Source organism: Synchiropus splendidus, chromosome 9 (assembly GCF_027744825.2).
Source record: "Synchiropus splendidus isolate RoL2022-P1 chromosome 9, RoL_Sspl_1.0, whole genome shotgun sequence".
NCBI lineage: Eukaryota > Metazoa > Chordata > Actinopteri > Syngnathiformes > Callionymidae > Synchiropus > Synchiropus splendidus.
This window is the reverse complement of record NC_071342.1, coordinates 10,615,148-10,627,806: the sequence shown is the minus strand read 5'-3', so window position 1 is coordinate 10,627,806 and position 12,659 is coordinate 10,615,148. Positions and strand designations below refer to the sequence as shown.

Genomic DNA, 12,659 nt, shown 5'->3' with positions numbered 1-12,659 from the left:
ACCGTAAATGCGTGTGAATTATTGAAAACAACAATTTCAGTGAAGATATGAATTGAAATATTTTTTAACAATAAATGTCTTGGAAACAATTGAAATGTCTTTAATTTGGTTCTGTTTCAGTCATTAATCGTCAGCTGGGTTAGTTTATTTTAAAAAAAAATCATTAGCAATAATAAATAATTACAAATGAGTTTTCTATCAACAACATTAGCAACGAGTCCTTTGAGTTGTACATAAATTATGCGCATGTGCACAGCATCCCGGAAACCGTATTCTCTCAATTCAGGAGTGAGCGCTCTGTTTCTTTCCGCTATCTTTGTCACAGCGCGTCATGAGCCCAATGGGGTTGTGGAGTAAAACCTCCTGTCCCGCTGGCGATCTTTGTGACGGCGCGGTGCCGTCCTAACTGGCTCGCGCGCGGCTCAGTAAACCAGCAGGGAGCGAGAAGACATGTCAGAAAGAAGCGGGGACCTGGAGGCTACGCCGCCGCTCAACAGCAGCGACACCCCGGTCACGATGCCGCCGCCCAGACCCTCGGTGGGGAACAAAGTGACGGTGGTCCTGGGAGCGCAGTGGGGCGACGAAGGGAAGGGGAAAGTTGTGGACCTGCTGGCTCAGAACGCGGACATGGTGTGCAGATGTCAGGTATGTCGGAGCTTCCACAGCCGTTGGAGCTTCTAACCGGAAACATAATGGCGCCAAAACGGCCAGTGGCGTGAGTTTATCGCTCACTAACCAACTCTAGCGTGCTAAATCGTGTCTTGTTCTGCTAAAGTCACCTTGAATGGCGGCTAGCCGCTTTAGCTTCTGGTGCAGTCGGTGCGGCTGGTGCCCTGTCGCGCGCACATGTCAGCCGGCGACTGGAGCTGCTGCGCCGGGAAGAGCAACCAGTGGCTGGACTCACCCTCGGCCCAGTTTGTCACGGTTCCTGTTCGGATCACACTCAAGTGCTGGTCACCATTGCCTCAAATATCATGCACTCGTGTCACGTGCTGTATCACGCAAAGTTATTAGGCTCTGAAGTCTCGCCCTTCTTATTAAAAAATGTCACCAATGAATCAACGTATGACAGAAGTATAGTTTTTTTTGTCACGTGGTTCCATTTACTTTCAATTGCGCTTCAAAGTCGTCAGGGACAATGGAAGAGTAAGATAAAAAGCGGTTTATTTTTTACCACAGTATGACTACACGTTTCTAAGATTCTAGATTATATCTAGCAACATAACTATTGTGCTTTTGTTTCGTCGAAAGAAGAGTCGATATACGTACTAAATGGTCTTATTTACACCCCATTAAAAACGCGTTTACTGCATGTCATTGCTTTTGTCTTATATTTTAATGTCAATGGTTTCTTCCCTACAAAATAAGATACAAAACACTTCATTTAGAGCAACTTGCAAGCTAACGTAAGCCATGCTACGATGATCAACTCACTTTGAAAATGGTGTTTTGAAATACTTGTATTTAGTATTTTGTTCTTGTGTTGACACAAACTTGAGGTGGATTATTTCACAAATGCTTTCACAAATTCCATGTTGCAAAGCTCAACGTTTTGGGGTAAAATAAACTTTTATTTAACATTCGGTGGAAGTAGTTATCTATTCATTTATGCTTATTTCTACATTATTGATCAATCTCTTGTGACTGATTTAAAAAAAAAAGTAAGGTCTTAGTGCAGAGACCCAATGGATATTTAAAAAAATCCTCTCAATATAAACCTACACAACTTTTTACAAACGTTTGTTTTATTTTTATTTGCTGGAAAAATAATTCTTTCACGTATTTATGCATGTATAGAATGAATGAATATAGTTTTCCCTGTCCATAATACAAGGTTTGCAAACCCGCCGTAGTTTAAAGGTGTGCGTGTGTGACTGACTTCTTCATTTATTGCTCAACAATATGGTATATATTTGCAAACTGTCACAGCAGTTGTCCTTGTAATCTTACTCAAAAGTTTATTCCTTTATAATGACTGTTATCTAATTACAATATCAATCACTTTGGTTATGACTATTAAGCTATGTTTGTCCTCTCCTTGGTTCGACTGCTGGATGTGTGGAGGCCCATTCTCTTGCCATCGTATCACCGCAGACCTGCTGAGGATGTGCTCAAAAATAAACATGATTAGCCACCTGTCTGATGTCCAGCTGTCGCTTCCGTGAAAGACAAGCTTTAAATGTATAGGTTGGGACCAAGTTTGGGTTCAGTTTATTTATGAAATGTGACCTTTGCTTGTTTCAGTTCTTGAATCTGAGGAGGAACGTTTTTTTTTTAAATCTTTTCTTTCGTTCTAGATATTTATCTCTTAAAACAAAAATGACAGCTGAATTCTATCGACATCAAGTTTTTCAGCAGTATAAAAAAACTTTTAAAAAGTCTGTGTATAACTGTGCATTTCAGTGTTGGTACCTATGTTTGTATGCTCATAGCTTATGCAAAATATCTTAGTGCCTACAGTATTTACTAACTTTGCATTTATCAGATTAAGTTTAAGCACCTCAGCTAATACTGCAAACATGTTTGTTCGATGCCATCATGCTTTATTACTATGTTTGGGATTAAATATGTCTGAATCCTGGAACCTCTCCAGTTTAAAATCTGTGAATAATGATTGGAGAATTTCCTCAGTGCTTCTGCTATACAAATGAACTCAACATTCCTTCGTGCTCAGGAGCTCAGGTTGTTTTGAAGCTCATTACATTGTCGTTTTTTAATCTAGATGTTTGAATTTTATGCTTCCTGAATGCCAAACGGCTGCTTTGTTTCTCCCCCTCTCGTTGACGTAACATAAGTTCTCGACACCTGCAGACTTGAAGGCCAAACTTGTGTAAAAATAAACAAGTCGTGGCTACATTACCTCTCTGCACCTTCTTTACATGTGTGTGCACTCTGTGTTAAAGAGTCATGGCAGATGGTGTTCATCTTTTTATAAAACCAGCCACGCCAGCACTGGTGTGACTTACAATCCACATGCTCACACATCATTGAAGTCGCAGCCCTATAGGTGGAGAGGGAGGTGTGGCCCTGAGGGGCGCTAGGGGGAGTGGTTTTCTACCAAAACAAATCTCTTGGGGCTAACTAGGCATTCACTGCTGCCTAGTTATGTATCACGCACCAAACATAACTCATCCTAAAGCATCAAGAATTAAACTATAAGCAACTTCCTCCCTGCGCCTATTTGTTTCAACAAATGGCTTTCAACACTGCATCTTCAGCCCCCTGGCTATGAGCCTGGTAAATATTTTATATTATTGGGGTCACTGAAACAGACATCCGTCTGTAATATCAATGACTGGATGATTGTTCCAATAAAGTTTAGATTTAGTTTCTACAGTCACCTGCTTCCAGGCTGTGGCCCGAAATAACAAGCGCATGGTGGGAAAATCAGTGGTCATAAGACTGTTGGTTCTGAAGCATGTTTTGAGGGCTTCTTGCTAAATACCTTTTCTTGTGCTGAATCATTTTCCGCCCCAAGAGTTTCTTTTCCCTTATCAAGTTTCATACTGTTGCACCAGTTTGAACAGTTACTTGTTTAATTTCCTGCTACTTTCAATGTGTATTCAAACAGCAAAAACCTTGGCCAGTGTGGCGTTTCAGTACACATTATTTTTTGGGTGCTCAAATATCATCTTTTTAAATGGAGGGTTTTAATTCAACGTGCTACTACGGAGAGCTATTGCACGGTCTATTGCAAGTTTGTCTTCAACCCTTGGTCACACTGCAATAGGTGGTTGGGTTGGTTTTCTTTGCAGTATGATGAAAGTAGAACCCAATCAATCCTGAAGAACAGAACTTCAATCATTCATCTCCCTTTTTTAATTTTGCAGCTTCAACAAAAAATGTTTCCCTCTTCCCCTCTGGGACACCTTAAAGTGTAACCTTCTTGTGTAGCCATCTGCTGATGTATCCTCTTTTCTCTTCAGGGGGGCAACAACGCAGGACACACTGTCGTCGTAGACTCAGTGGAGTATGACTTCCACCTCCTCCCCAGTGGCATCATCAACCCCAAAGTCACGGCCTTCATTGGTGCGTAACAAATGTATCAAATTGTTCAACTCAAAGTCATCCTGAAAACTGATTAGAGCTCTTACTATTAATCTGCTGCAGTGCAAGCGAGGCAGCCTCCAGTATGAGCTGTCTGACTTGAAGCCAAACTTCAGGCAGGCATTCCCTCATCGGCAGTCAGTTCATTAGCTAATGTTTATACCCCGCCTCTGGCTTTTGTGGTCGCAAGCATCTGCATACTATTTTCATCCACTGGTAGAGTGAGAGCATGAATTAAAAAAAAAACTGGCCTCCTGAAATGGTGAAGGCAAACTGAAAATCAGATTGAAATCTGTTTTGTCCAATGTCCCTGCAGTCCTCTGAGATAAATATGGGTTTTCTTAATTTGTTGTCTTCCATCTAAAAATGGTTCACCCCAGGCAACGGTGTGGTGATCCATCTTCCTGGGCTCTTTGAAGAGGCAGAAAAGAATCTTCGTAAAGGAAAGAGTGAGTGAACTAGCTGTCTGTGATCGAAGGTGTTTGTACAGAGAAATGTTAATGTTCACTCTGCGTTCCAGGTTTGGAGGGCTGGGACAAGAGACTGATCATCTCAGATCGAGCTCATATAGGTCAGTCCTCAGAGTCCACTTCTGAGCGTGTCAACCTGTGCATGTCGGTGTTTGTCATGTCTGCCTCTCTCCCTCCTCCGCAGTCTTTGACTTCCACCAAGCTGTCGACGGTGTTCAGGAACAGCTGAGGCAAGAGCAAGCAGGCAAGAAGTAAGGGACATCCCGGATATGGTTGCAAGGCTTTCAGCCAGCACATACCACTAACTTTGTGGGGTCATTTTCATTGCAGTGTCCAACCTCTGACCCTAAACCTAACCATCTAAAACAAATGACAAACCTTAACCAGGACTGTGAATCAAACTTAAACCCAGTTGACCCAGACACACTCTCACACACATTTGTATTGCTGTCCCTGTAGGGACATTGAGGTTTCTCATTCCCCTCATGCTTTCCCAGCCTCGCACCCTTAACTTAACCCTCCAAAACACATGGCCCACCTTAACCAGGACTCTGAACCAAACTGAAACCCAATTATAGTTGCTGCGTTATTTTGAAATTTTCATCCTCACATTGAGGTTTGGACCAGAAGAAGGTCCCTCCAGGATAGTGTTTTGTCAAGAATTGGTCCCCACAAGGCAGTATAAACAAGCCAACACACACACACTTCCCTGAGAAAAATGACATCATGTTCCTGTTTCAAATGTAGTCACATTGTATATCTGTTTTTGTACATGTTGTGTCTCATAACTCTTGTTTGTCCTGTAGTACAATAAGGAAAATCTTCAGTCTTGCAAGTGGTGTTATTTTGTTTGAGTTGAGGAGAGACAATGAGATTAAAAAGGAGTAAAACAGGTTTGGTGTTTTGACCAAACTTTGGTCTCATCAGTGTAGTGCTGCAACTAACGACTATTTTAATAAGTCAACTGGTCACCCACTATCTTAACGATTAGTGAGCTTGTCGACGTAGGATGTGTACAGGTTGGTTATGTAGTGTTGTAAATATAAATATTTGTCAACAGTACATATGTGTTAAATTACATTTGTATTGACCATCAATTAGTCACAGCTATCTTAGCGTTTAGTCGACGTATGATGCGAACAGAGTGCCGAACACACAACCAGTCTGCTTGTCGTCTTGTTCATTTTAAACACTTATAAATATATATATATATATATATATATATATATATATACTTATGTATATTGTTGCATGTTGTTTTGAAACTTGAGATTTTACTTGCTCAGAATGTGGTTGAATGGCCTGAATCTCAGCAGTTGGCAACTACATGAGTGTCACTGCCTTTCAGTACGTCAACGTGTGTCATGATCAAGTAGACACGTTACTCGTGCCACTCGCCAGGTTTCAAAGTCACTTCACTGCTGAGAAGTGCGTCTCTGTTACTATCTGGAGTTGAATGTGTATTTTTCTAAAGATCACCTCTTCCTCTTTGTGATTGTAAGGGAGCTTGTGTTGCTGGTGACGATCAGTAATATTCAGTTTCTATTATCTTAGAATTCAGCCTCCTGTATTAACATGATAGGTCGCTCATTCAATATTTGCACCGGATATAAAACTCCAGTTTCAGTATAGATGTAACTTATATGCAAGTCTGGAGGAGCGTCTTTGCTTCAGTGACATGGATTTTCTGACACTCTAGACACTCTATACTTTGTTAAACTGAAGTGTAGTAAAAGCTGCTAAAACACTTTGGACGCACCTTTCTGGTTAGATTAATAATATGCTATGGTCAAAATCGGCTCCTTTGTTCACTTTGTAGGCTAGAGATTGGCTGGAACATTTTCAGTTTTATGAGGTTATTAACAGCATTGTGGAATTAGTGTCAGGAAGAAAATGACTTATTTTAAAACCAACTAAGTACTAATGTGCCTCCAGACTTAGCAGTGATAAAGCCAGTGTGAAGAATGTTGAGCCCAACATGCAGAGCGTCCGAAATATTTAGCCAAAGGCCATCCCTGTTTATTCCTGCTCAAAGCTGAGTCCTCTTTTGTGGATCAAACCCAAAGCCTAGCGCAAGCAGGGTGAGAGGAGAGAGAGAGGGGTTGTGTGTGTGTGTGTTACTGACAGACCAAGAATGTCAGTGCATTAATGCTCCTGTCATTATAAGCTTTCACCAGATTGCTGTTACAGCTGAGTTGATTTCCTGCTTCTTCTGATAGACAAGCTGGTGTAGACAAGTTTCCGTTGATATTTGCTTTTTGTTGCACCTAAACATTAATGTCTTGTTTCAGCCCTTGGTTATAGAGGTGAAGGTAGTGAAGCCCGATCTTGTTAAGTATTCCAGCAAACACTGCTTCCTGGCTTAGTTTCAAATCTATGTATCTATAATCCTCGAGTGTTCAGCTTCGGTGACCGAAGCAGAATCAGGATGTCAGAGTGTGATGGTTTATCGTCGAGTGAGCTCGACATCAACAATGACTGTCACGTCCTTGTTGTTGCCGTTTCGTCAGCCTGTGGTTCCTTGACAATAAAGTCATCGTCTCTTTCGCAGCCTCGGGACGACGAAGAAAGGCATCGGTCCGGTCTACTCTGCCAAGGCGTCTCGCAGCGGCTTGAGGATATGTGACCTGCTGGCCGACTTCAGTCAGTTCTCTGAAAGGTCCGTCGAAAAGTCCAACCATCATTTTAAGTTTCCTTTCTTTGTGTACCGTTTTAATGGAAACCAATAATCTTCATCAGTTGCATCATTAACAATAAGAGTCTTCCACTAACTGTGTTGTGTTACAGTACTAAATAAATCATCATGGTTGGAATGACACTGAAATTGAAGGGTCACTTCTTCACAGGTACAAAGTTCTGGCCCAGCAGTACAAGTCCATGTACCCCACACTGGAGATCGACATCGAAGGAGAGCTGGTCAAATTAAAGGTCTGAAACGTGCGATTACGTCTCGTGGGAATGACCTGATCTGAAATGATCTGTGATGGTGTCCAGGATTACGTGGCGAGAGTCAAGCCCATGGTGAGGGACGGCGTGCACTACATGTATGAGGCCCTTCACGGTCCACCAAAGAAGATTCTGGTGGAAGGAGCTAATGCTGCGCTGCTGGATATTGACTTTGGTCAGTGTGTGGGGTTAATATTACTGTAGATAAGCAGATGGGTTTATAGGGATGGGGAATGAGGATTACGATTCTGTCATCGATTGTCAATGGGGGGAAAAAAGGAAGAGAAATAGATGAGAGCAATTCCATTTATGATACACTACTGACTACTGAAACTGTTTTGTAATGATGTCAGTTTTTGAAGAGTCAAATCTGGATCAAAGAGGATCTTTTTAAACCTCTTTGGTCGGTGTACTGTGTTGCACAAATGACAAGAGAATTTGAGTAACTGTCATTTACAGTTCAAAAAGTTCTGTGGATTTAGCATCAGAGAAACAGGAATGAGTCGTGCTGTCTGATCAGGAACATAAATTAACCCTGTGACACTTGAACCATGACACAGTTGACAGAGGGCTCCAGTTCTTTTAAACCCAGGTCTTTATTGGTCCATGTGAATAGTTTAAAACCTCAGTAAACGTCTATGTAACTCCTTTAATATATCTGCTCATCCTGTTTAAGCAGTCTTATTTGAGTTACAATAGAAACGTGAGATCTAAAATGATGTGTTCAGTGTAGCTCCCAAGTTTGGCTCTGGTTATTATCATCAGTGCAGGGCAACCACACAGGCTTCCCGAGGAGATATACTGGAGACACTTTGCTACATCACTGTGAAAACAGGCAGTGTAGCAGTGAAAATCTGACGTGTGTGACATTATTAAAATCAATGTCCTCTGACATCCACGGTTAGTGCGATGCTAACTGTCAACATAGCTGTTAGCTCAGGCTTATCCACTGATATTATACCCATTTAAGCCTCTCCGTAACTGTGGTTAAGTGCTGCTGGCGGCGGTGACGGCAGTGAGTTCAGTCGGACTTCACAGTCTGGAATCGATCAGAGGAACATCCATACGTGTTCATAATATCTGACAGACTCAGAGTCGTGTGGGTGTTCTGCTGTGTCGCAGTGACCCTTTTGACCTCCTGGGTTTTTGAGTGATGACATTTTTTCATTGGAGTCACACTTTGATTGTGTTATTGTCCAAACAGCAGCTTGTGATAGCCACGCTGGTGCCAGGACTCCATGTCCTTGAGAGGTTTGACAAACAGCGTGTTGAAGGACTGGGAATCAGCTGCAGCAACAGTCTCAGTTTCACTTCATTGTGTTTGTTCTACTCAGAGGTTGATCTTGTGCGTGCACTCCTTTATATTTCTTGGCTCAGCAGGTGGATTTTCAGCAGTGTATTGTTTGGAAGTGTCGTGTATCCAGCCACGTTTGACCGTGTCATGATCAACACAGCATATGCTCGCTAAAGCTGTGTTTGTTGCTGCGATGCATGTCTGTTTAAAAACACAGGCGCACTGTTGACATGCAACCGTTGTCTTTGTTGTGAAACTAGATGAACCAGCACCTCAGAGTTGTCAGTGTTGTCATGGAGTCTTCGCAGGGGATCACTTTCCTGTGCCTTTAACAGAGTGCAACTTTAAGCACAACTGTTCAGTGCTTCTTAATCTAGAGTACAAAGCAGAAGGTGTTTGGATTATGTGTTCGATTTCTGACTTGGAATTTTTCAGAGACCTGAGTTCCACTGGTGCGCTGGGCGACTTGATGTTTGTGCTGCCATCTAGTGGTCAATTTTGTTGCGACCATTGAGTGATGTTCAAGCAGCCGCGGATTAGAAATGTGTGCATGTAATCATTTGTTGTGGGAACGATAATGGCTATGTTTAAGTGTCTCCTGGAATCATCATCGTGATCTCTTGATTTTCGTTTCCAGCACTGATCAGTGTTTGTTTTTCTGTCTGCAGGGACGTATCCGTTTGTCACGTCGTCCAACTGCACAGTAGGAGGGGTGTGCACAGGCCTGGGAATGCCTCCACAGAACGTCGGGGAGGTTTATGGGGTGGTCAAGGCTTACACCACCAGAGTGGGCATCGGCGCTTTCCCCTCAGAACAGAGCAACGTAAGAACCAACACAAGCCTCCATCCCCGTCATTGTCCTGTGTCTTATTGGCTGCTTTTTATGTCCTCAACCTTTTGCTTACTGGGTTGTTACTGGGTTTGACATGCATCGCTCCAAGCCACTCTAACTCCTTAACAAACAGAACCTGTTTGCTTGAAATGAAATTCACATTCATGGCCTATGATTTTTCTGTGTAAATCTATGGTTTCAGTTCAGGTACTGCTTCAACAAGTCCTCCCACACCAGCGAAAGGCTCCTGGGCATTGACCCACCCAAACAACAGTCGTACAGAGTTATCTTAAACTAGTTCTGTGTAAATAAATCATTTCTGTTTGCTGTTCGTGTGTTGTTTTGGAATTCTTCGTGTGTATAGTAATGGGAAAAGTCCAGTTCTGTTTTGGGTTTTTCTTTCATTTAAACTGTTACGGATGACTGTACCGAAACAATAATCTGAAGACGTTTTTTTTTTTTTTTTTTCCCCTTATTGTCTATATTTCTCCCTGATGTGTGTCAACACTAGCCTACTTTAGGTCTCCATGGACTTGATTTTAGCTTTATGGAGACTGTTATCATTTAGGTCTGAGTGTGACTGTTTGAATTCATGTTTTCTGTTTTGGAGTTTCTGTTCTGAGGAAATACTTTCCTCTCCTCAGGAGATCGGTGATTTGCTCCAAAGTCGTGGCAAGGAAGTGGGTGTGACCACGGGGAGGAAGAGGCGCTGCGGTTGGCTGGACCTGGTGCTGATCAATTATGCACACATGATCAACGGCTTTACGGCGTACGTTTGCTTTGCCGTTTGTGAATACTTTCAGATGAACTCACTCTGTCTTTCTGTGCTCCTCAAGGCTCGCTCTCACCAAACTGGACATACTTGACGTTCTCCCTGAGATCAAAGTGGGAGTTGCCTACAAAGTCGACGACCAGTTTATACCTCACTTCCCAGGTGAGCTTCAGAAGATCTGTGGTCCGTCCACCTGACTGGAACTATTGACTTGTTTCGAACACGTTTGTCGAATGTTGAGGAAACTCACTGCTGGATTTTCTGGTCCCAGCCAACCAGGAAGTCCTGCAGCGCGTGGAGGTCGTGTACGAGACCCTCCCCGGCTGGAAGAGCAACACCTCAGCGGCAAGGAGTTTCCAGGAGCTGCCGGAGAACGCCCAGAACTATGTCCGCTTCATCGAGAAGCATGTTGGAGTGCCTAGTGAGTGCCCAAGAAACACACTCACTTTTTTCCCCACAGTTGGAAGTATTGTGCAGATCAACTGTGCAGGCACTAGTTGTTGATCAACAATCTTCATGAAGTATTGCAGTAGGCAGAAATCACCAAGAGGAGAATTCACAGCTTTCATCAACCCTGCAGTCCTGTTTCATGAAACCTCATCTACCCATCACTAGTCAAAAACTCTCCTGAACAATACCTTGCCATTGTAACTACAACTAACCGCCATGTGTTGTCTTCTTGCCTCAGTCAAGTGGATCGGAGTGGGAAAGTCCCGGGAGTCCATGATCCAGCTCTTCTGAAGAGAAGAAACAGGAGTGATGAGGAATCCTCTCGGCTGATCTCAGAAACTTCCCTCAGTCTCCACACTCTCTGTCGGGGGTGGACGTCTCCTGTGATGTTTAAAAGAGAGACTCTCATCTTTCAGACTGACTCTTTCATCTTTGCCTCCTTATCGTTTTTGGCTGGTTAGAAGCGAAGCCCAGAATCAGACGGGTTGTTAAGAGAATAAACGGGGGTTTGGTGCGTGCAGACCTGCGCGTGTGTGAGAGGGTGGAGGTCCAGCGGGTCAGCCGTGTGTTCCTCATCACCCAGGCTGTTTTAAAAGCGCTGTGCCAGTTTGAACCATCGCACTTTAGATGCTTTGGACTGTTTCTGCTTCTCCTGACACCATAAAGGGATCTTGAATATTTTAAAGTCTTTACTTGTGTTTCTTGTTTCTTCCCCTTCTGGCAGGTGTTTGGGGTTCAGTCTGTTGCCTTGTTGTTCAGCCAAATCATGTGCTTTTACAAGTCTGTATTTGATTCAGCAAACGCTGTGATGATGCACTTTGCTCCCAGAAGTCGGCGTCACTTTAATCCAGCGTGCTTCCTGCTGTCGTCTGTCTGTGTGTCTGTCCGTTCCCTTGCTCTCTGACCTCGTCTGTCAGTCAAAGGTTTTTATGAAAACATCCCATTGAAAGTGCTGATATCTGTTTCAGGAAGTCTTACACAGGATATTTTCACGTCCAAGTATAAATTTGTCCTCTTTTGCATGTTGTTGTAATAAATGACAGGTTTGTCCTGAACTTTCATATTAAAATGAATCTGACCTGGAGCATCTTATTCTCTAGTTCTCTTCCTCTAGCTGTCTCTCTCTTCTCTATCTATCTCTCATGCAGAATTGCGTGTGTTGTTTTGAGGTTCATTCCACTGAGCTGCATCAGCCAGTCAACTGTCGAGTGCATTCTCAGTGGTGATGGGTCTTGGATCATCATGTTTCACAGGCCTTGTCTATTAAATGAGAAACTTTTCATGATCTCAAAGACTCAAGCGGCCTGTTGATCTGACCTTGCAGTTATCCATTGGTGTTAGACATCAGAAGAACATTTTTTGCTCATGTGACCCTGCAGCTCTACTCTGACACTAACCCTTGCTGCTTGTCACTCCACTGTCTGATGCTTGAATGAACAGGTGGCTGATATCAGTAAAGATGTCAAACTTCATTCCTAAAGAAAACTGCAATAATGTATTCTTTATTTACTGGGTGACAACAATTTCTTCCTTTTCTTTCGTCTACCTGTGGTTCTGAAATTGAGGTCTGTTGGCGTTCCTGAGGTTTATTATTAAGAATGATTTATGATTGTACTCCAGTAGTTCCAGTCTCTATACTCGAATGTAACACTTACAATCGTAGTGCAATTGCATTTATAGTTAGTATTTAATAAAAGTAGTTTTTTTTCCCCCCCAAAAAAATATGTTGGACGGTGTCACCTCTTGGCCGCACGAGGGCGACATTCGACAATGAATCGCTGCCTGCCCTACGTTCTATAGCGCTCCTGATAGTGATCAGCAGCAACAAATGGTTCGAAATAGACTCCA

General features: G+C 42.8%; 1 protein-coding gene across 1 annotated transcript; it reads left to right on the top strand.

Annotated features, from left to right (window-relative positions):
- The first annotated feature begins 375 nt into the window (after positions 1-375).
- Positions 376-12,221, top strand: adss2 (adenylosuccinate synthase 2). Its single transcript, XM_053875752.1, has 13 exons — positions 376-645; positions 3,927-4,029; positions 4,428-4,496; positions 4,568-4,618; positions 4,702-4,768; positions 7,069-7,176; positions 7,364-7,445; positions 7,512-7,638; positions 9,426-9,580; positions 10,234-10,358; positions 10,426-10,523; positions 10,633-10,782; positions 11,050-12,221. Exons 1-13 carry the CDS (start codon positions 451-453, stop codon positions 11,100-11,102), a joined length of 1,383 nt encoding a protein of 460 aa, XP_053731727.1. The 5' UTR covers positions 376-450; the 3' UTR covers positions 11,103-12,221.
- Positions 12,222-12,659: the final 438 nt, after the last annotated feature.

Bases quoted from the DNA above. Each gene is read 5' to 3' on its own strand.
- adss2 (XM_053875752.1), top strand. From the start codon at position 451: ATGTCAGAAAGAAGCGGGGACCTGGAGGCTACGCCGCCGCTCAACAGC. The intron at 7,177-7,363 runs GTCCGTCGAAAA...ACTTCTTCACAG, and splicing joins TTCAGTCAGTTCTCTGAAAG to GTACAAAGTTCTGGCCCAGC. The intron at 9,581-10,233 runs GTAAGAACCAAC...TCCTCTCCTCAG, and splicing joins TCCCCTCAGAACAGAGCAAC to GAGATCGGTGATTTGCTCCA.